General features: G+C 40.6%; 2 gene segments (V, D, J or C); both read right to left on the bottom strand.

The window, feature by feature from the left end:
• The window catches only part of LOC103241327 (immunoglobulin kappa variable 2-24-like), a 978,355-nt gene that overhangs the window by 419,578 nt on the left and 535,752 nt on the right, over positions 1-23,025 (bottom strand).
• Positions 15,540-16,056, bottom strand: LOC103241313 (immunoglobulin kappa variable 1-5-like). The segment is given in 2 exon segments: positions 15,540-15,862; positions 15,988-16,056. Coding segments are annotated over 2 exon segments (378 nt in total).

A 23,025-nucleotide genomic window follows, 5' to 3' on the forward strand; every position in this document is an offset into this window, starting at 1 on the left:
GGGTTCACGCCATTTTCCTGCCTCTGCCTTCCAAGCAGCTGGGACTACAGGCGCCCGCAACCACGCCCGGTTAATTTTTTGTATTTTTAGTAGAGACGGGGTTTCACCGTGTTAGCCAGGACCGTGTTCATCTCCTGGCCTCGTGATCTGCCCTCCTTGGCCTTCCAAAGTGCTGGGATTACAGGCGACGAGTTTTGATATACGAATACTGGCCATTAGAAACTGGGTCCAGCCAAACATGGCAATTCCGACATTCTTCCTTTATTTTTATTTTCATTTTTTATTTTAAGACGGAGTCTCGCTCCATCACCCCGGCTGGAGTGCAATGGAAAGATTTCGGCTGACTGCAACCTCCGCCTCCTGGGTTCAAGCGATTCTCTTGCCTCAGCCTCCTGGGTAGCTGGGATTACAGGTGCATGCCACCACACCCAGCTAATTTTTGTATTTTTAGTAGAGAGGAGGTTTCACCATGTTGGCCAGGATGGTCTGGATCTCTTGACCTCATGATCCACCTTCCTTGGCCTCCCAAAGTGCTGAGATTACAGGCTTGAGCCACAGCGCCCAGCTCCCACCTTCTTCTTCCTTGCCCCCACATGTGCCTGGCAACATGGCTGCCCCCATATATCCCCATGTGTGTAGAACATTATGGCACCCTGCATTTGCATATTAAAACGCTAGGGTGGGAGAGCCAGCTTTTTCTCAGGCTACATGAATGACATGCCTGGTCAAACCAATCCCCTGAGCCCTATGCAAATCAGACACCACTTCCTCCAGCTTCCTCATATAAGCAGCCATTTTCCACCGCACTGGAGTTTTCTCTTTGAATCCACCCTCCGTCTGTCTCTGTACGGGGGAACTGTTTTCTTATTCCTTCCTTCCTGCATATTAAACTTTTCGCTCCTTAAAACAACTCCACGCAAATCCGTGTCTTTTTAAACAAACCGGCGTGAGACTAAGAACCCTGGTGTTCCTCCAGTCATTGGAGTCCTATCATAAGGATTCTACCTTACATAGCAAAAGAAGAACTTGACAGATGTAAGTTAAGGACTTTGAGAATAAGCAACCTGGTTACCCAGATGAAACCAATATAATCACAAAGGTCTTTAAAATAGAGGAGGAGACTTGCAGTCAGAGAGGAGCTGGGACAATGGTGAGGGATGTGGTTTGAGGAAGGAAGGGGCCATGGAACCAGAAATGTGGGAGCACCTGGAAGATAAAAAGCAGAGGATCCAGTTCTCTCCTCTGGAACATCCAGAAGGATTACAACCCTACTGACCCCTTAACATTAGCTCAGTGAGAATGCGGACTTCGGGAACTACAGGGTGATACATTCATGTTGTGTGAAGCCAATAAGACTGTGGCAATTTAAACAGCAGCATTGGAAACTCATGCAAGGGGGAGAGATGTCTTTCACCTCACTGAGCACATGGTTGTCCTCTGTTCTTGGAAATATTTTCACCTTGTTTTCTGGTGTCAGTTATGACAAGAGACAGAGAAAATTTTTCCGAGAGAAGAGCTAACACGAGAATTTGTTTTTAGCTAGAAAATCTCTTGGGAAAATCCCATGATTATCTCTTATATGATCTGGGTATCACAGAGTTTGAGGTCAGATCTCACAGCACATGATAGGAGGAAGAGGGTTTTGTTAGTTGGTTTGTTTTCATATTAGGAGGGAAAATTATATTTTCAGGACACAATCTGAGAGGCAGACTGAGTCAGAGCTATTGTAAGAGAAAGAGGAGATGTGGAAGGAGTCAGGGCGATGAAACATGTGTCCCTCCTCCCAAATCTAAAAGAAAGTCATTGATTTTAGAAGGTGAAGCAAAGCTCTTCAACTTGTATCTTCTTATGAAGGATCAAATTCTTCCCAGAGTCCCTGCTCCTCCTTCACTCCCCTGATGTTGCATTGTGAGGCTAATCACATGTGGCCTTATTCCCTGCTCCTGTCCCAGGGTGGGGAGGCTCACTATCCTCACCATGCCCAGCAGGCTAGAGCTGGTGCCCTAGGCACCATAGGAGAAGAGGGTGGTTTCTGTGCAGGCGATAAGGGCTTTTATCACACATTACATTTCACTATAATTCTAAGTAAAGTTGTCTGGAGAGAAGAAAACATATGGGCAACTTTATCTAGTGGGGTTGGAAGAGGCCAGGCTCTGAGAATGACAATGAATTCACATGTCTACTTTTCCAGATGGCAAATGCTAGCTTTAGCAATTGTAGAAATGTGGACTTTGAGTTTAAGAACAAGACAGACTTTCAGGTACTTCGTTAAATGAGGAGACATTTGGAATAAGGTCCTTAGCTCAGGGTTAAGGTCAGGCTGGCAGGCCCTGGGCTGTGGAGGAAGCAGCAGCTCTCCTGAGCCACAGGGCTGAGGACCTGGGAGGAACCACAGGCCCTGCCCACAAGTCTGCTTGGTGGGGCTTCAGAGAAGGAAACTGCTCACAAATTCATGGGAGCTGCATTAAGCATACATCGCACAGCCTGGCAAGAGTGAAAATCTCAGAGACTTTCACTGGACTCCCTGGTCATGAATGACTTTGCCCCTGCTGGAGTCAAAGAGGGAGGGTCAGCAAATGTCCTCAAAGTCTTTACTCAGCCAGACTCTGTTCTGCTTGGAAAGAAAAGGAACACATGCTACACAAATAAACATAAAATGATGTGTATCTGTAATAAGAATTTCTAATATAAATTTTACATATCGAATACATATATTTTAGAAATAAGTTGTATGCATATATTTGCATATACTATGTATCTATTTATGGATAAATATGTGGTACACATTTATATATAAAAATATATAACTTTGGTTCCTACTATATGATATAGTTTTAAACTTTAACAAATTCGAAATGAACAAATATTTGGAGAAACAATGACAAAAACTTTTCGAAAGTAATAAAAATATTCTTAGATGAAAAAATTCAATAAAACCCTTTTAGTTAGTCAATAGAAATTAATAACTGAACACATTATATTAAAATGTTGAAAGACAAAGAAAAAAATCTTCATTGCATCAGAAGAAAAGCAGAAACTATATACAGAGACACAACAACCTAGCCATTGGCAGATGGTGAAAATGTCTGGAAATTTCTAACAGAAAAATTGACAAAAAGATGGTTTTTCTTAGGCCCCCACACCAGCCTCTGCCTGGAACCTGACTTTGTCTTTGAGGTAGTGGAATCTGTGATGAGGTTTTGAGTTGGGCAGTGAAATCACAGAAGGGCAGGCTGTGCTCTGGGTGCTGCAGAGGTCAGGAGGACACTCTTTCAGTGTCAGTGATGCTGAGAGTTCGAGGGGAGACTCAGCATGGAGCTGCCTGTGAGTCACCCCAGCACTGCTGTCTGGACAGTGATCATCTCACAAGTGTACTGGGATGCCAGTGGATGGCCCAAACGTGGGCTCAGGTTGGACAAGGACAAAGCTTTAGGGATGACTATGTGGGGCTCATTTGATACTCTGAAGTTTCAGCACAACCATAATAAATCATAAGGGAAGAGACAGAAATCACAAGGTTGTGATTTTTCAAGTGGTATTAAAATATATCCCCTCTGCTCATTTTTCCCTCCAGGATGTACCAACTGATATACCCGTAACCAAAGTCACTGTTTTTAATTGTCGTTTTAGTAACTGACAGCCTGTGTGCAGAGTTCCTAAGTAACTGGGAAGCCAGACCATCATTCCTATGGGTGAAGCCAGGAAGTGACTGTGGATGTGAACAAATGTGAGTTTCATGTACTCGTCTCCAAAGACACAGGCCGCTGATCTGGGGAGAACCTGCAGTTATTTCACTTTCCCATACCCAGACGAGAGGACACCTTGATCTGTGTTCATCTGATGAACTCTAAACACTGGACCATATTCTGAAGCTCTAGTTCACACTTCTTTTCTGTGCTAGAGGGACTCTCTCACTCACATGTGTTAGACTTTCTGCATAGGACAGTCTGTGATACATACAGCTTGTTTTCTGCTAAATGCCCATCAATCATGTCATTTATGAGTCTTCCATAGGTGTTACCTGCCCTATGGCTATGGGCTCTTCCAAAAGAACGAGCCAGAGGTGGAGCTGTGAAACTGTAGCTGGATGAAAAGTCTAAGTTTCAAAATAGAGTAAAAAAGTGGTGATAATAATATTCCAAATTAGTCTGAGCTCTTGGCTGTGATTACTGGTAAGTGCGAAGGAGTCTAGGTTTGGATTTTATTAGTTTTATTTCAATTGGTAAAGCAGCCAGAGTATAGTGCACTCATTTTGAATGTGCAACTGAATAAAGTTTAAGTGTAATTCATTGTCCGGATGGAATGATAGAATATTTCACATTCCCTTGTGTTTCCTTCATGGACAATATTTATTAGTTATCACCCTTCCCACCCAGCAAAAGTAACTGTCTTTCTGACATCTACACAATCATTTAGGTTTTCCTGTCTTGAACTTCGTATAAATAGCATTAAGTGTATTTTTATCTTTTTAGCCTTGGTATTATTCCTCACTACTTTTGAGGCCGTCATTTCTTCCAGTGGACACGAGGTCTATCTGCTGTCATTTCCTGTGATTCTGAAGGATTTTCTCTCAAATGTTTTATAAGTTATAGCTGCTATGAAGAATGTATTTTGTTTACCAAAATTTATTTTTGCTTTCTTGTTAGATTTGAAGGATTTTTCACTGGATAGATTTCCTGGCTGCCTTTCTTTTTTTCTTTTTTTTTTTTTTTTCCAGCATTTAAATATGTCATTTTACTGCTTCTAGCCTCCATTGGTCCTGGTGAAAACTTAGCCAATGGCTATGTTGTTGTGTCTCTGTATATAGTGTCTGCTTTTATTCTGATGTAATGAAGATTTTTTTCTTTGTCTTTCAACATTTTAATATAATGTGTTCAGTTACTAATTTCTGTTGACTATCTAAAAAGGTTTTATTGAATTTTTTCATCTAAGAATATTCTTTATTACTTTTGAAAAGTTTTGTCATTGTTTCTCCAAATACTTTTTCAGCCACTTTCTCTGTTTCTCCTCCTTTGTGACTCTCATCATACATTTGTTGGTATCCTTTGCTCTGAGCTATAAATCTCTGAAGTTTCTTCCTTTTTTTCTAAACATTTTCTTTATGCTCAATCATTTCCATTCCTCTATTTTCAAGTTAACTGATTGTTCTGTCATCTCAATTTGCTATTAGACCTAGCTAATAAGTATTTAAATTGGATTATTGTACTTTTCATTTCTAGAGTTCCCGTTTGGTCATTTTTTATACTTTCCATTTCTTTTCTTGAGGTCCTATTTGCTGAATCTTCTTTTTTAAAATATTTTCTTTTTTTTATGTCAGTGATCATAGTTTTAAAAATAATTATTTGGACTTCTGCATATTAACTGCTTTGTAGTCTTTGCTAAAGCCAATAATGAGGACAAGTGAGAATCAACATTCATTGTCTCTTTTCCGTGGTTATTATTGTAGTTGCTTTATTTTTATTCCTTCAATATAGATCATACCCCTCAATTTTTTTTTCAGGATTTCTAAAAACTGAAAACGGTACACTTTTGACAATGTATTAGAGTACCTCTCTTTAGATTGTGGGGTTTTAATTTTAATTTTAATTTTAATTTTTTTTAGAAACAGAGTCTCACTCTGTCACCCAGGCTGGAGTGTGGTGTTGTGATGTTAGCTTGCTACAGTTTTGAAATCTTGGGTTCCAGCGATCCTCCAGTTTTATCTTCCTGTGTAGCTGAGACTATAGATGCATGCCACCACTCTCTCCTCTTTTTACAAAAAAAAAGTTTTTTTGTAGAGATAAGGGTGTCACTGTTTTGGCCAGCCTGGTCTTGAACTCCTCGTCTCATGTAATCCTTCTGCATTCGCCTCTCAAGTACTGGGATTACAGGCTTGAGCTACCATGTCAGGCCTGGAATTTGTTTCATTTTTCTGAGCATTTTAAAACTTTGTTTCTTAGTTACTTGTCAGAACTTACTGATAGTACCTGACTTATGATATTTGGAGTTATCATTTTTTGACTTTCAGATGATGTGAAAGTGATATGCATTCAAGTACAAATAGTACTTGTAGTATTCATACAACTATTCCATCTTCTCTTTCAATAGAGTATTCAATAAATTGCATGAGATATTCAACACTTTGTTGTAAGATAAAGTTTGTGTTAAATAATGTTGCCCTACTGTAAGCTAATGTAAGTGTACTGAGAACATTTAGGATAGGATAGGCTGAGCTAGTGGATTACATATATTAAATGTATTTTCAATGCATGATATTGAAAAATCTATATCTCACATAGTGTTTAATCACTGATATCTCTGCTTCTTTTTATTCTTAATATTTAGTTTGAATTTATAGGAACTGCACATGGATCTGCACAGCTTAGTGGTCACCAATGATTTGAGAAGTTTTGCTCAAATATCTGGAGCTTATAAATCTATCTTCTGTCAATCCATCTGTGTGTAGTTTAAAAAGCACAAGCAAAATGCAGCCAGTTCTTACCTCCCTCTGGTTTTACCTTGCACCAGGCACTCCTGTGTCTCATCACTCATATCTATAGCTTCTAAGTCACCAGGAATATGTGCAGAGATTGTTTCAGCATATGGCTCTATCTTACCCAGGAATCTGCTATTTACTGTCAGCAGATGTACTACTTGCCCCAAACAGGGCATCATCTTGGACTAGCAAAACTGTGGGCTTTTTCTGTTCATTTCCTGTGGAGTTCTCCATGTTTAGCTGGAAACACTGAAGAAGTTTACTCCTTGGCTTTACTCAAGTTCACTCCGTTTGGCAGCAAGCTGCTAGCTTTATTTGCTATCCTCATATTGGTAAAACTCCAGTTCTGTAATTCATGCTGACTGAGCTGTGGGTAGAAGGGTACTGTCACAGGCAAAAGACTACAGACTTTTTCTGTCCTTACTCAATGCACTAGTACTTTTTTTTTCTATAAAGAATATATATCTTTAATTATTTTATGCTTCATCAATTTTCAGAGTGCTGAAGTAGTTTTGATTTTTTAGCTTTGTATTTATATATGTGTTTGTCATTTATTATTGCACAGAAGGTTTATTAAACTCTTTATGATGCCATAAACAGAGATGCCTTCTAAAATGCATTTAAATGAACATAATAGCCACGCTGAAATGGAATGAGGTTATTTACTAACATAAGTAATTTTGGACTTGAGAACTTGAACTCTGCACCCTCAGTTTAAAGAGAAACCAAGGTTCTAACAAATAGAGAATCCTGATCCCTAGTTTTCACATTCATGAAGGAACGCACTGTTAATTTTTAAGATGCCTTCTTTGTATTCTAGAACTGAGCAAATCAGTGATTACACTCTACATAATGGGAACTATGATTGTCTTTAATAGAGATAAGAATTAGAAATAGGTAAAGGTACAAAATAGGAGGAAACTTGTGGAATTGTTTAAAAACCACCTTTTCCTTATTTTTCAGTTACTTGTGCGTGTGTTTTAAATTTATGTGGAAATATTTTTAGACCTAAAATTTGAAAAATACAGTAAAAATGGTTCACATATGCTCCTCCTCCAGCTTTCTTGAATGTCAGCATCGTAAATAACCACAGTATAAGTATCACAACCACGAAATGAACATAGATATAATGTTATTAGTTAACTCATTTAAAATCCCATATGGATTTCACTGCTTTCTTCCACCGATGACTTTTTTTTTTATGTTACAAAATTCAGGTTTCTGTATTTTATTTGGTTATCCTATCCTTAATATGTTTAAATCTGTGATAGTTTTTCACTTTTTTTTTTTCATTTTCTACATTATTTATTTATTATTTCTTTTTTTTTAAAATTTATTTATTATTATTAAACTTCAAGTTGTAGGGTACATGTGCACAATGTGCAGGTTTGCTACATATGTATACTTGTGCCATGTTGGTGTGCTGCACCCATCAACTCGTCATTTACATCAGGTATAACTCCCAATGCAATCCCTCCCCCCTCCCCCCTCCCCATGATAGGCCCCGGTGTGTGATGTTCCCCTTCCCGAGTCCAAGTGATCTCATTGTTCAGTTCCCACCTACGAGTGAGAACATGCGGTGTTTGGTTTTCTGTTCTTGTGATAGTTTGCTAAGAATGATGGTTTCCAGCTGCATCCATGTCCCTACAAAGGACACAAACTCATCCTTTTTTATAACTGCATAGTATTCCATGGTGTATATGTGCCACATTTTCTTAATCCAATCTGTCACTGATGGACATTTGGGTTGATTCCAAGTCTTTGCTATTGTGAATAGTGCTGCAATAAACATACGTGTGCATGTGTCCTTATAGCAGCATAATTTATAATCCTTTGGGTATATACCCAGTAATGGGATGGCTGGGTCATATGGTACATCTAGTTCTAGATCCTTGAGGAATCGCCATACTGTTTTCCATAATGGTTGAACTAGTTTACAATCCCACCAACAGTGTAAAAGTGTTCCTATTTCTCCACATCCTCTCCAGCACCTGTTGTTTCCTGACTTTTTAATGATCGCCATTCTAACTGGTGTGAGATGGTATCTCATTGTGGTTTTGATTTGCATTTCTCTGATGGCCAGTGATGATGAGCATTTTTTCATGTGTCTGTTGGCTGTATGAATGTCTTCTTTTGAGAAATGTCTGTTCATATCCTTTGCCCACTTTTGGATGGGGTTGTTTGTTTTTTTCTTGTAAATTTGTTTGAGTTCTTTGTAGGTTCTGGATATTAGCCCTTTGTCAGATGAGTAGATTGCAAAAATTTTCTGCCATTCTGTAGGTTGCCTGCTCACTCTGATGGTAGTTTCTTTTGCTGTGCAGAAGCTCTTTAGTTTGATGAGATCCCATTTGTCAATTTTGGCTTTTGCTGCCGTTGCTTTTGGTGTTTTAGACATGAAGTCTTTGCCCATGCCTATGTCCTGAATGGTACTACCTAGGTTTTCCTCTAGGATTTTTATGGTATTAGGTCTAACATTTAAGTCTCTAATCCATCTTGAATTAATTTTCGTATAAGGAGTAAGGAAAGGATCCAGTTTCAGCTTTCTACTTATGGCTAGCCAGTTTTCCCAGCACCATTTATTAAATAGGGAATCCTTTCCCCATTTCTTGTTTCTCTCAGGTTTGTCAAAGATCAGATGGCTGTAGATGTGTGGTATTATTTCTGAGGACTCTGTTCTGTTCCATTGGTCTATATCTCTATTTTGGTACCAGTACCATGCTGTTTTGGTTACTGTAGCCTTGTAGTATAGTTTGAAGTCAGGTAGCGTGATGCCTCCAGCTTTGTTCTTTTGACTTAGGACTGTCTTGGAGATGCGGGCTCTTTTTTGGTTCCATATGAACTTTAAAGCAGTTTTTTCCAATTCTGTGAAGAAACTCATTGGTAGCTTGATGGGGATGGCATTGAATCTATAAATAACCTTGGGCAGTATGGCCATTTTCACAATATTTATTCTTCCTATCCATGAGCATGGTATGTTCTTCCATTTGTTTGTGTCCTCTTTGATTTCACTGAGCAGTGGTTTGTAGTTCTCCTTGAAGAGGTCCTTTACATCCCTTGTAAGTTGGATTCCTAGGTATTTTATTCTCTTTGAAGCAATTGTGAATGGAAGTTCATTCATGATTTGGCTCTCTGTTTGTCTGTTACTGGTGTATAAGAATGCTTGTGATTTTTGCACATTAATTTTGTATCCTGAGACTTTGCTGAAGTTGCTTAACAGCTTAAGGAGATTTTGGGCTGAGACAATGGGGTTTTCTAAATAAACAATCATGTCATCTGCAAAGAGGGACAATTTGACTTCTTCTTTTCCTAACTGAATCCCCTTGATTTCTTTCTCTTGCCTGATTGCCCTAGCCAGAACTTCCAACACTATGTTGAATAGGAGTGGTGAGAGAGGGCATCCCTGTCTTGTGCCAGTTTTCAAAGGGAATTTTTCCAGTTTTTGCCCATTCAGTATGATATTGGCTGTGGGTTTGTCATAAATAGCTCTTATGATTTTGAGGTACGTTCCATCAATACCGAATTTATTGAGCGTTTTTAGCATGAAGGGCTGTTGCATTTTGTCAAAAGCCTTTTCTGCATCTATTGAGATAATGATGTGGTTCTTGTCTTTGGTTCTGTTTATATGCTGGATTATGTTGATTGATTTGCGAATGTTGAACCAGCCTTGCATCCCAGGGATGAAGCCCACTTGATCATGGTGGATAAGCTTTTTGATGTGTTGCTGAATCCGGTTTGCCAGTATTTTATTGAGGATTTTTGCATCGATGTTCATCAGGGATATTGGTCTAAAATTCTCTTTTTTTGTTGTGTCTCTGCCAGGCTTTGGTATCAGGATGATGTTGGCCTCATAAAATGAGTTAGGGAGGATTCCCTCTTTTTCTATTGTTTGGAATAGTTTCAGAAGGAATGGTACCAGCTCCTCCTTGTACCTCTGGTAGAATTCGGCTGTGAATCCATCTGGTCCTGGACTTTTTTTGGTTGGTAGGCTATTAATTATTGCCTCAATTTCAGAGCCTGCTATTGGTCTATTCAGGGATACAAATTCTTCCTGGTTTACTCTTGGAAGAGTCTAAGTGTCCAGGAAATTATCCATTTCTTCCTGATTTTCCATTTTATTTGCATAGAGGTGTTTATAGTATTCTCTGATGGTAGTTTGTATTTCTGTGGGGTCGGTGGTGATATCCCCTTTATCATTTTTTATTACGTCAATTTGATTCTTCTCTCTTTTCTTCTTTATTAGTCTTCCTAGCGGTCTGTCAATTTTGTTGATCTTTTCAAAAAACCAACTCCTGGATTCATTTATTTTTTGGAGGTTTTTTTGTGTTTCTATCTCCTTCAGTTCTGCTCTGATCTTAGTTATTTCTTGCCTTCTGCTAGCTTTCAAATGTGTTTGCTCTTGCTTCTCTAGTTCTTTTAATTGCGATGTTAGAGTGTCAATTTTAGATCTTTCCTGCTTTCTCTTGTGGGCATTTAGTGCTATAAATTTCCCTCTACACACTGCTTTAAATGTGTCCCAGAGATTCTGGTATGTTGTATCTTTGTTCTCATTGGTTTCAAAGAACATCTTTATTTCTGCCTTCATTTCGTTATGTACCCAGTAGTCATTCAGGAGCAGGTTGTTCAGTTTCCATGTAGTTGAGCGGTTTTGATTGAGTTTCTTAGTCCTGAGTTCTAGTTTGATTGCACTGTGGTCTGAGAGACAGTTTGTTATAATTTCTGTTCTTGTACATTTGCTGAGGAGTGCTTTACTTCCAATTATGTGGTCAATTTTGGAGTAAGTGCGATGTGGTGCTGAGAAGAATGTATATTCTGTTGATTTGGGGTGGAGAGTTCTATAGATGTCTATTAGGTCTGCTTGCTGCAGAGATGAGTTCAATTCCTGGATATCCTTGTTAACTTTCTGTCTCGTTGATCTGTCTAATGTTGACAGTGGAGTGTTGAAGTCTCCCATTATTATTGTATGGGAGTCTAAGTCTCTTTGTAAGTCTCTAAGGACTTGCTTTATGAATCTGGGTGCTCCTGTATTGGGTGCATATATATTTAGGATAGTTAGCTCTTCCTGTTGAATTGATCCCTTTACCATTATGTAATGGCCTTCTTTGTCTCTTTTGATCTTTGATGGTTTAAAGTCTGTTTTATCAAGACTAGGATTGCAACCCCTGCTTTTTTTTGTTCTCCATTTGCTTGGCAAATCTTCCTCCATCCCTTTATTTTGAGCCTACGTATGTCTCTGCATGTGAGATGGGTCTCCTGAATACAGCAGACTGATGGGTCTTGACTCTTTATAGTTTGCCAGTCTGTTTCTTTTAATTGGAGCATTTAGTCCACTTACATTTAAGGTTAATATTGTTATGTGTGAACTTGATCCTGCCATTATGATATTAACTGGTTATTTTGCTCGTTAGTTGATGCAGTTTCTTCCTAGCCTTGATAGGTTTTACATTTTGGCATGTTTTTGCAATGGCTGGTACCAGTTGTTCCTTTCCATGTTTAGTGTTTCCTTCAGGATCTCTTGTAAGGCAGGCCTAGTGGTGACAAAATCTCTAAGCATTTGCTTATCTGTAAAGGATTTTATTTCTCCTTCACTTATGAAACTTAGTTTGGCTGGGTATGAAATTCTGGGTTTAAAATTCTTTTCTTTAAGAATGTTGACTATTGGCCCCCACTCTCTTCTGGCTTGTAGAGTTTCTGCTGAGACATCTGATGTTAGTCTGATGGGCTTCCCCTTGTTGGTAACCCGACCTTTCTCTCTGGCTGCCCTTAAGATTTTTTCCTTCATTTCAACTTTGGTGAATCTGGCAATTATGTGTCTTGGAGTTGCTCTTCTCAAGGAGTATCTTTGTGGTGTTCTCTGTATTTCCTGGATTTGAATGTTGGCCTGCCCTACTAGGTTGGGGAAGTTCTCCTGGATGATATCCTGAAGAGTGTTTTCCAACTTGGTTCCATTTTCCCCCTCACTTTCAGGCACCCCAATCAGACGTAGATTTGGTCTTTTTACATAATCCCATACTTCTTGCAGGCTTTGTTAATTTCTTTTTCTTCTTTTTTCTTTTGGTTTCTCTTCTCGCTTCATTTCATTCATTTGATCCTCAGTCGCTGATACTCTTTCTTCCAGTTGATCGAGTCGGTTACTGAAGCTTGTGCATTTGTCACGTATTTCTCGTGTCATGGTTTTCATCTCTTTCATTTCGTTTATCACCCTCTCTGCATTAATTACTCTAGCTATCAATTCTTCCACTTTTTTTTCAAGATTTTTAGTTTCTTTGCGCTGGGTACGTAATTCCTCTTTTAGCTCTGAGAAGTTTGATGGACTGAAGCCTTCTTCTCTCATCTCGTCAAAGTAATTCTCTGTCCAGCTTTGATCCATTGCTGGCGATGAGCTGCGCTCCTTTGCCGGGGGAGATGTGCTCTTATTTTTTGAATTTCCAGCTTTTCTGCCCTGCTTTTTCCCCCATCTTTGTGGTTTTATCTGCCTCTGGTCTTTGATGATGGTGACGTATTGATGGGGTTTTGGTGTAGGTGTCCTTCCTGTTTGATAGTTTTCCTTCTAACAGTCAGGACCCTCAGCTGTAGGTCTGTTGGAGATTGCTTGAGGTCCACTCAAGACCCTGTTTAACTGGGTATCAGCAGCAGAGGCTGCAGAAGATAGAATATTGCTGAACAGCGAGTGTACCTGTCTGATTCTTGCTTTGGAAGCTTCCTCTCAGGGGTGTACTCCACCCTGTGAGGTGTGGGGTGTCAGACTGCCCCTAGTGGGAGATGTCTCCCAGTTAGGCTACTCAGGGGTCAGGGACCCACTTGAGCAGGCAGTCTGTCCCTTCTCAGATCTCAACCTCCGTGTTGGGAGATCCACTGCTCTCTTCAAAGCTGTCAGACAGAGTCATTTGCATCTGCAGAGGTTTCTGCTGCGTTTGTTATTGTTTACTGTGCCCTGTCCCCAGAGGTGGAGTCTACAGAGACAGGCAGGTTTCCTTGAGCTGCTGTGAGCTCCACCTAGTTCGAGCTTCCCAGTGGCTTTGTTTACCTACTTAAGCCTCAGCAATGGCGGGTGCCCCTCCCCCAGCCTCACTGCTGCCTTGCCGGTAGATCACAGACTGCTGTGCTAGCAATGAGGGATGCTCCGTGGGCTTGGGACCCTCCTGGCCAGGTGTGGGATATAATCTCATGGTGTGCCCGTTTCCTTAAAGCGCATTATTGGGGTGGGAGTTACCCGATTTTCCAGGTGTTGTGTGTCTCAGTTCCCCTGGCTAGGAAAAGGGATTCCCTTCCCCCTTGCGCTTTCCAGGTGAGGCGATGCCTTGCCCTGCTTCAGCTCTCGCTGGTCGGGCTGCAGCAGCTGACCAGCACCGATTGTCCGGCACTCCCTAGTGAGATGAACCCAGTACCTCAGTTGAAAATGCAGAAATCACCGGTCTTCTGTGTCGCTAGCGCTGGGAGTTGGAGACTGGAGCTGTTCCTATTCGGCCATCTTGCTCCGCCCCATCATCATTCATCTTCTTGAATACACCACGTGGTAAAGTGCAAATCCACACTTTAAACTTGAGATTTCTACTCCTATGTGAATCATACTAGTGAGGAACCAAAAAATTTTATATTGGTTGGGAGATGATGTTTGACAGTGGTCAGTTTGTGAAGTAGAGGCTTATGTCACAGTACTATTTACAGTGTTACATATGAAAATGGTGAATGGCCTCATACCCAGAAAAATTAGCTTTTTTTATGAGCCGTATTACTACCACCAAGAAAGAATTGAATTGAAACCTGTGACTACTTGATGAAGGGTCATAAAGAATAGGGAAAGACTTGGGAGGCCGAGGAGGGCGAATCATGAGGTCAGGAGATCGAGACCATCCTGGCTAACATAGAAACCCCGTCTCTACTAAAAATACAGAAAAATTAGCCAGGTGTGGTAGAGTCCCAGCTACTCAGGAGGCTGAGGTAGGAGAATGGCATGAACCTGGGAGTCAGAGGTTGCAGTGAGCCAAGATTGCACCACTGCACTCCAGCCTGGGTGACAAAAGGAGGCTCTGTCTCAAAAAAAAAAAAAAAAAAAAAAAAAAAAAAAAAAAAAAAAAAAAAAAAAAAAGAGGCAAAGAGAAAGGACACAAAACACACTATCACAAAACACCCATTACGATTGACTAACTGACCTCCTGCTTCCTGTTGACCAGATTATCTTCATTACCCCTCCCTAATTCCTGTTTTCCCACATTTCTTCCCTGATATCTAAACCCCTAACTTCAGTTGGTCAGGGAGATACATTTGTGAATGGTGTCCCATCTCCTCAGCTGCAGCACCTGATTAAAACTAGTTCTTGGTAATACTTGCTGTCTTAGTGATTTTTTTTGTGTGGTGAACAGCAAGATCTACACCAAATCCTTGGCATTTCAATAACAGAATTCTCTTCAAGCTTCACTGCTTTGTCTTCTTGTTCCTTGAAATCACATTTACCCACAACTTCTGAGATAACTTGATATAATTCTAAATTTCACTTTGTCCACCACTGCTTACCAGGTTGAGCTTGCCAGCTCCTAACCCTTCCTAGTGCCAATGAACTTTCTCAAAGAGCTATAGGTAATATTTTCCCTTTTTCATAAAACTCTAACCTTCTCTTTGTTCTTCCAACATATTGAAGACCACTGAGTTTTCCTGTATTCCCCATTTGGCAAATATTCCTTTGCAAATAAAACATTCAACTTAGAGATTCATCTCTACATTTTATTTAGACTTCAGTACTTTAGACTCTAATTCTCCATATTAAGACAATTCCTGCTTAGAACACGTATTTTGGCTTCTTCTCTGTTATATGAGTTCCAACTGAAGCTATAAACTAGACTCCTCAGGTGTAAGCTTCTCTGTCTTTTTTAAAATAGGAGAGTCTTTGCTATGGCTGTGCAGTTGGGGCTGAGAAAGCAAAAAGTATTATGGTGCAAACATGACTTCATGTCCCCCTCTACCAACACCAACAGAGTGTGGCTGCATCTGAGGAACACTCTCAGCCCATGGAGGCATCAGGAGGAGCAGCTGGGGCAGCCCAGCCTCATACATCTGCTTCCCTGGGGGTTTATGTTCGGGTGTGTAACACTGTGTTAGGGTAACTACTATACTGTTGACAGTAATAAGTTGCAAAATCTTCAGGCTGCAGGCTGCTGATGGTGAGAGTAAAATCTGTGCCAGATCCACTGCCACTGAACCTTGATGGGACCCCACTTTCCAAACTGGATGCCTTATAGATCAGGGGCTTAGGGGCTTTCCCTGGTTTCTGTTGATACCAGGCTAACCAGCTGCTAATACTCTGACTGGCATGGCAAGTGATGGTGACTTTGTCTCCTACAGATGCAGACAGGGAGGATGGAGACTGGGTCATCTGGATGTCACATCTGGCACCTGAGATTGGATACACAAAAGCAAATATTCATACTATTGATCATATTATAGGAAGACTTTATTGAATAGCCAGGCAGAACTGAGCACACTGGGTTGAATAAACTGCTAGTGTTCTTGTTCCTTACCTGGGAGCCAGAGCAGCAGGAGCCCCAGGAACTGAGCGGGGACCCTCATGTCCATGCTGTGTCCTGACTGGGTCTGACTCCTGCACGAAGTGTGTCTAGCCTATTAATAAATCTTCAGGGCAGGAGGATGTGCTCTGGGAATATGCAAATGAGAAGAAGACGGGGCAGGCTGGGCACAGCTGCAGGGCTGGCTCATCTCAGTGGCTAAGCACTGGCTCAGTGTCTCCAGGTGTCCAAAGTAAGACCAGGGTAGCATAAATTTGTCTGCAGAGAATGTGTTTCTACTGGGGACTATTTTGTCATGAGAAACATTTTTTAGTTTTTTTCTGACCATTTGAAATATTCCTCAGGAGTCAATGGGGTAATGTATTTCATTGGTGTATGGGGATTATTTAGGAGAATATTCTTGTTTGTAGGAATCACATAGTAAAATGCTAGACAGGATTCTCAGGTCTTCAAAAGTCTCATATAATTTGAGTTAGGGAAGGGGGTACGTTGTCCTATACTTTTAACATTTCTGTGAGTTTAACATTGTTCCTTTCTAAAACAATTAAAAATAAAATTTATCAACACAATGCCATATATATTTGTAAGTATTAGGTAATGATGTTATGGCATTGTTTTTACCAGTATTAGCTGAAGAAATTTACTACAGATATACAGATGACACCGTGTTTCCTCAATGCGTACAGCACTCACAGATCCACCATTATCAAGAGCTGCAGGTCTCTGTAATACCCAGAGACTAAATGGGCTGCACCTTATTCTTGTTTTGGGCACCTTCATAGTCTACCTTCTTTTCTGCCACTGAGTATTGTTTCCCAAAGTTCATTTCTCTCAGTGAGGGTGACCACTGCATGGAGCATGTCCCTGCCATGCACCATCAATGACACTTTCTTCTATTACTTTTTATCAGTGAGTTAGGACATCATCCCGGCCGAGATACCAGCCTCCCTGTTAACATCTTTTGGAAAAACATACTCAATCTCTTATTAAGGAACTGCCTATGCTATGTACATAGAAAAATCAATTGGATCCAAATGAAACTGGACACAGATTTGCGCTCATTATATCTCACATTTCTAACGTGCCCTAAAATGTCCCAGCCTGGCTCAGTAGCAGGGGAAGTGGATCCAACGATATCAGCATCAGTGGCCTACAGCCTAGGGCTGTACAAAAGTTTACTGATGCCTGACTAGGGGAGTCAAATCACAGTGCTGTAGCCTGTGTACAAACCTTCCTGCTGCTTTGTAAGCAGCCTGAATTTTAAGGGAACTTGCTTGTATTGGGAGAAAGGAAGAAAGCTCCATCTGTCCTCTAAATATTTGCTGAAAATGAATGGACAAAAAGATGATTACTAAGAGAAAAGGCAAACAAAATTCACTTAAAGTGCAGTCGGATATCATTGCAGGGTGATTACCCAGATTACTTAGTGGGATCCAGTTCATATTTCCTTTCTAGGGGAGAGGGAAATCAGAAGTGTAGGCAACCTGGAGAGAATAGATGAGCATAGAATTGCATTCTCAAAAGAACATGTAATAGGCTTTCTGGATAAAGCATCAACTTCCAGTCTCTTTGATTTTGATTCCTGTTTTGTGTTCATCTTTCCAGATATAAAAATTCCCAGAATGAGTTTTCTTGACAATTGGTTTCCTTCTGGAGAATCTGATTTTAGGCAGATAAGGGATATTTAGGAAAAGCCTATTTGTGCATTTGTTGCTTTCTAAATGCCTTTGGTTTTACATAATCATCATACCAATGCAGCATAGTTTGAGATGTTATTTCCTGGATTCCTTTATTTGCAACCACTGCCAAGATCCTGTTCCAGAGAGATGCAGCTATAGACTGAAAGAGCAGCTGACCCCTGAACAACATAGAGGTTGGGGCACTGATCACTGCTGCAGGTGAAAACCTGTGTAGAAATTTTTCATGCTTAACTTAAGTACTAATAGCTTGCTTTGGACTGGAAGCCTTAGTGATAAAATAACTCATTGATATATTATAATCTGTATTCTTCTAGCAAAATGTACTAAAGCAAAAAATGTTATTAAGAAGATCATAAAAATGAGAAAATATATTTACTACTTATTAAATGCTTGCTTACAGGTGACACACACAGAAGAAAATATACGTGGATCTGAACATTTCAAACCCAGGTTATTCAAGGGTTAACTGTTCCATGATGAATGTAGCAGTCCCCATCTGTAATCTAATGCTTTCCTTTTGTTGTACCTCTGCTGACTTCCAATGGCCATATATATGTGTTATGTTCTATATGATCTTGGGCAGAGAACTCTGCCTGCATTCATTGCTGGCCAGATGGCCTGGAATGTGTATCTTTTAGGAAAGTTTTATGGTTTCACTGTGTCCTCCAGAAGCCATCTGTTGTAAAGTTAATTCTCAGTGTAATGGTATTGCCAGGTGGGGCCTATTGGGATGTGTTTAGGTCATGAGAGTGGAGCCCTCTAGTGGAATACATTATTGACACAAGAAACAGTGATTACAGGGCTGGGATCTCTCTCTCTTCTGCTCCTCTGTCATGTTAAGACATGGCCTTCCTTCCTTTGAAAGACTCCAGGATCCAGGCATCATCTTGAAAGCAGAGAAAGCAGACCTTAATCTGCCTATGCCTTGATGTTTGGGTTTAACCCAACGGGCACACAATTCAAATTTCTCCACATCGTGTTTTCCAACTTGGAACATCATGTGAAGGGAACTCGTGACTGTGTCTGCCTGAAAACAAAACGTAGACATATTATTTCGTATCATATTTTTTCACCTTGGGGTAAAATATGTGTGGTATAAAAAAATTGAATGAAAACTGATATAACGTTTTGTGACCAAATATGATGAAAATCATTAATTTAAATGTCATTTACTGTGACGTCAGTCTGCATCGCTAATTACTAGATTGTATCCCCAATGTTATTTTTGAATGCATAAATAAGTGCACAGCAAACAAAGTCAAGCAAATGAACTTAGTTTGCATTAGAATCAACAAATATTAACAGTACGATACTGGTCTCAAAATTAAGTATGGTGAAATTAAAAAAAAAATGTTCAAACTGCAGTTTGGATTTTGGATGAGAATGAAAGAGGAGACAAACAGTGTTTCTGACGTTCAGAACAGAAATTCACTCTAAGGATCATGGGTGATCCTCCTGTACTTCCTATGTCAAGCGAGATAGGAAACAAAATGCCCTTTTGGTTTTATCACCTTCTTTGAGCTCCCAAAGCTACATTCTCTTGCTTGGGAGTGCCTTGGTACACTCAACCTTTGGTGAAGAATTTCTCATTGAAGAATTGAGGATTCTTGATTTCAAATCAAGAATGGGCATATTAGCATAACATAACTATACGTATATCAAAATCACCACTAATCTAGTTAGACAAGCAGGAAGAATATGCATTGCTTTTTATAAATTCACATTTAAAAAACACGCTAAATTTCATAAGAGGCAGTGTTCCTAATGAAAAAAAAAAATCACTGATTGAAATAGTTGTCTCACTTTTAGCTTTGTCCACATATTCTCACCTGGAACACAGAGCAGCAGAAACCCCAGGAGTTGTTATGGGGACATCTTCCTGCTTTTGACTTGTAAGTTTTGCTTAAGCCACGTCTCAGAGAAAAAACCTCTTACAGATACTGAGAGGCAAGACCACTTTAGATGTGAGAGGAGGGATACATGCAAATTATGACGGTGTCCTATTGGTTTAAATACACCGACATCACTGTTGCCAGGAGATCGCCCTCCCGCCCCTTCCATGAGTCTGAGATGCGCCCTCTGCTGGCACCTGCCGATGAGCCCAGCTGAGGTTCTGGCAGGGCTTGACCAGACCCAGGGCCTAGTCACAGAGTAAATACAGAGTCCATCGCAGTCTGGGGGAGGCTCTGCTGTCATCTGGGGTGAACAGCAGCTCACATCCTCAGTCTTGGCCCAGGGCTACATTAACTCTCCTGCTCTCTGTCACAATGTAGGCCGAAGAAACATTGATCCTGAGGACCTTTCACAAAGCATCACCCCATACAGCACTATGTTGATGAGATCATGCAATAAGCGGAAAATCATATGGATTCTCAATATACATTGAAGACACCTGAGGAACAGAAGATAAGATTCATCGCTACAAATTCAAGGGCCTGTCTCATTGGGGAAGATATCAGGGATTTAGAGAAGGGGAGTGAGTCATGCTGGTCATTCCTTTCAAAGGAAGGGAAAATAATTTCGTCTTGCACCTCCAACCAATGAGAACAAACCACAGTGTTGGCAAGCCCACCTGGTAGTTCCATCACAACACATTCCACGCTTGGGTCTACTACATCATCCTGTTTTTCAGCCTATTGGCAAGGCTGTCTGTTTGGAGTGGGCTCAGAGAATGAGAAGTTCTGTGGCAAGTTCGGGTTCTGATACAGGTGGCTCTGTTGCTTGGGCTGTGTGATCCAGCACATTGCTTGGGTTAGATGCATCTGTATTAGATGAGGACGCTGAACTCTCTTGCCAGCTCCAAGAAAGATTGACAGCGTCAGTCTCTGGGGTTCTAGAGGAGGACTATGTAATGCACACAAAGCAAACCCACAAACAATTCTCTGTTTAAAATGCAGCTATCAGAATATCTCAGGGTCCTAGTAGACATGCACATAAGGAAATAAGTAGCTATGTGACTAAGCTGCCCCTCATACAGTGAGAATTTTAGTCTCAACAATCTATATGTCCAGGTGATGCTCAGAACTACTCAATATTACAGTGAAGATTGTACTTCAGAATTGGGTGAAAGCAGATTCAGAGAGAGTGTGCTTCACTTAGAATGACAGGAGTTCCAGTTTCCCATGTAATGCTCCTTTCTTATGCTAATGTTCAATGACCTTAAGGATTTTCCCATTCAGCTAATTCCAGAGGGGAAAAACATAATAAAAAACCAACCAAACAAAACCACAATGACAAACAAAAAAGCTAGGCTTCTTCTTGAATGAATCTGCACCATACATTTGTGTAAATAAAAGTGAATTCCTCCCACACTATGGCCACCATCATGGGTGGGTGGCTGGATTTTACCTGGAGTCAGAAGGTAGTTGAGCAGGACATACGGTAATCAAACTAATGTGGCTAGAAAATGGTGAGTTAATTATATACATGGATTCCTGGAAAGCTGGTTGGGCAATGTCCTAGAAAGAAAAGATTGGGACCGGGTGCGGTGGCTCACGCCTATAATCCCAGCACTTTGGGAGGCTGAGGTGGGTGGATCACGAGGTCAGGAGATCGAGACCATCCTGGCTAACACGGTGAAACCCTGTCTCCACTAAAAATACAATAAATTAGCCGGGCGTGGTGGTGGGCGCCTGTAGTCCCAGCTACTCGGGAGGCTGAGGCAGGAGAATGGCCTGAACCCGGGAGGTGGAGCTTGCAGTGAGCTGAGATGGTGCCACTGCACTCTAGCCTGGGTGACAGAGTGATACTCCGTCTCAAAAAAAAAAAAAAAAAAAAAAAAAAAAAAAAGAAGAAGAAGAAGAAAAAAGAAAAAGGAGATTGGAATATCAGAGAGAAGTAGCTCTAGAGAAGAGACATGTGAATGTACTCCTGTGAGTAGGAAATTTTGGGTGCAGAATTTTGTTTATTTAATCAAAACAGCAGAGAACATCTGCCATAGGTGAGGCATCAACAAACCACCCGTACTCAAGACTCATCCCCCTCTAGACAGACCAACTGAATCCAGACTTTTCTCTTAACTCCCACAGTATTTGCATAATACATTTTTATACAAAGCAGCCGTGGTGACGTGGAGGGCACGTGTGCGACAAATGAATCACACCTTCCCATCACCATTTGTACCTGTGCTGATCCAACTATTGCCACTTCTGCGTACCTGACTCCCTACAGCAGAAACAAATACCATCAGAAATTTGGTAATAATTTGGCATATTAGATCACTTTCCGTGGAGGTGGCTGTAACACATTTGTACTAGGATTCTTCTGTATTCTAGATAAATGTTTGTCTTTTCTACTGACCTATAATTGACTATTACAATGCTCAGAGTCTGCAGGTTTTATTGATATGGGAATCTTTCACAATCAGGGCACTACTATGTGGGAAAAGAAATGAAATAATCGACACAAGATCATGGCATCTATTGGTCCTATCAAATATTTCGCCCAAGAAAGTCCATGTGGGTATGACCTTCTACTGACTTCAGACACTATCCTTCAATATGTACTGAATCTTTAAAGTGATGACCATGTTAACATGAAGCAATGGTTTAGGAAGCCCTAGGGCAGAAATAGGAGCAACCACTCTTATAATTCACAGGAACAGAGCTGGGTTCCATGGGTTCCCACTTATGCAATTTTAGACCCTGCTGACCACAGGACCTGATACACAGGAGTGGATGCCTTTACTTGTTTCCTCAAGTAGAAGATATAGAATATTCTAAAGTGAAACCTAAAGCTATGGTCATGCAGGGTTCCCCCTTACCAATACACACAAGGGCAACCAAATAATTACCTATTTTAGCAAAGTTAAACAATGAAGCTATCATGAAGTGATAGTTTTCTGTTCCTTATTTGTGATAGGAGTATGTCAGGGAATATGTCTGAACTGAAAGACATAGAAGATGTTCTGGGTTTTAAATCCTGGTGTCACAGGACACATGGAGCTAAAGTACTGCAGGACTTAAATACAGGAGGACAGTGCTAGAGGGAGCTGGAACAGAGGCCAGGCTGTTCTGACCAGTCCCTCCCTGTTTCAGAATGTTACATTTCCAACACATTCTACAATTATTCTTGAGAAGAGTAAGAAAGAGAATGGGGAAAACCAAGTGAGTCCAGGACCATCGGAAGACTGTAGAGAAGTCATCCCCGAACCCAGACATCCCCCTTAGAAAGCTATTCCATTTTATATGCCCACCAACCACCCTGAACTGGAGGCGGAGGTGTATCTTGTCAGACTGATGAAGCACCTTGACTAACACAGTCTCAAAGCAACATCATTGAGCCAGAGCCAGAATAGATTTCACTGGGACAATGAAAACTACTACCAGAGGCA

This window comes from Chlorocebus sabaeus, chromosome 14 (assembly GCF_047675955.1).
Source record: "Chlorocebus sabaeus isolate Y175 chromosome 14, mChlSab1.0.hap1, whole genome shotgun sequence".
Taxonomy (NCBI): Eukaryota; Metazoa; Chordata; class Mammalia; order Primates; family Cercopithecidae; genus Chlorocebus; species Chlorocebus sabaeus.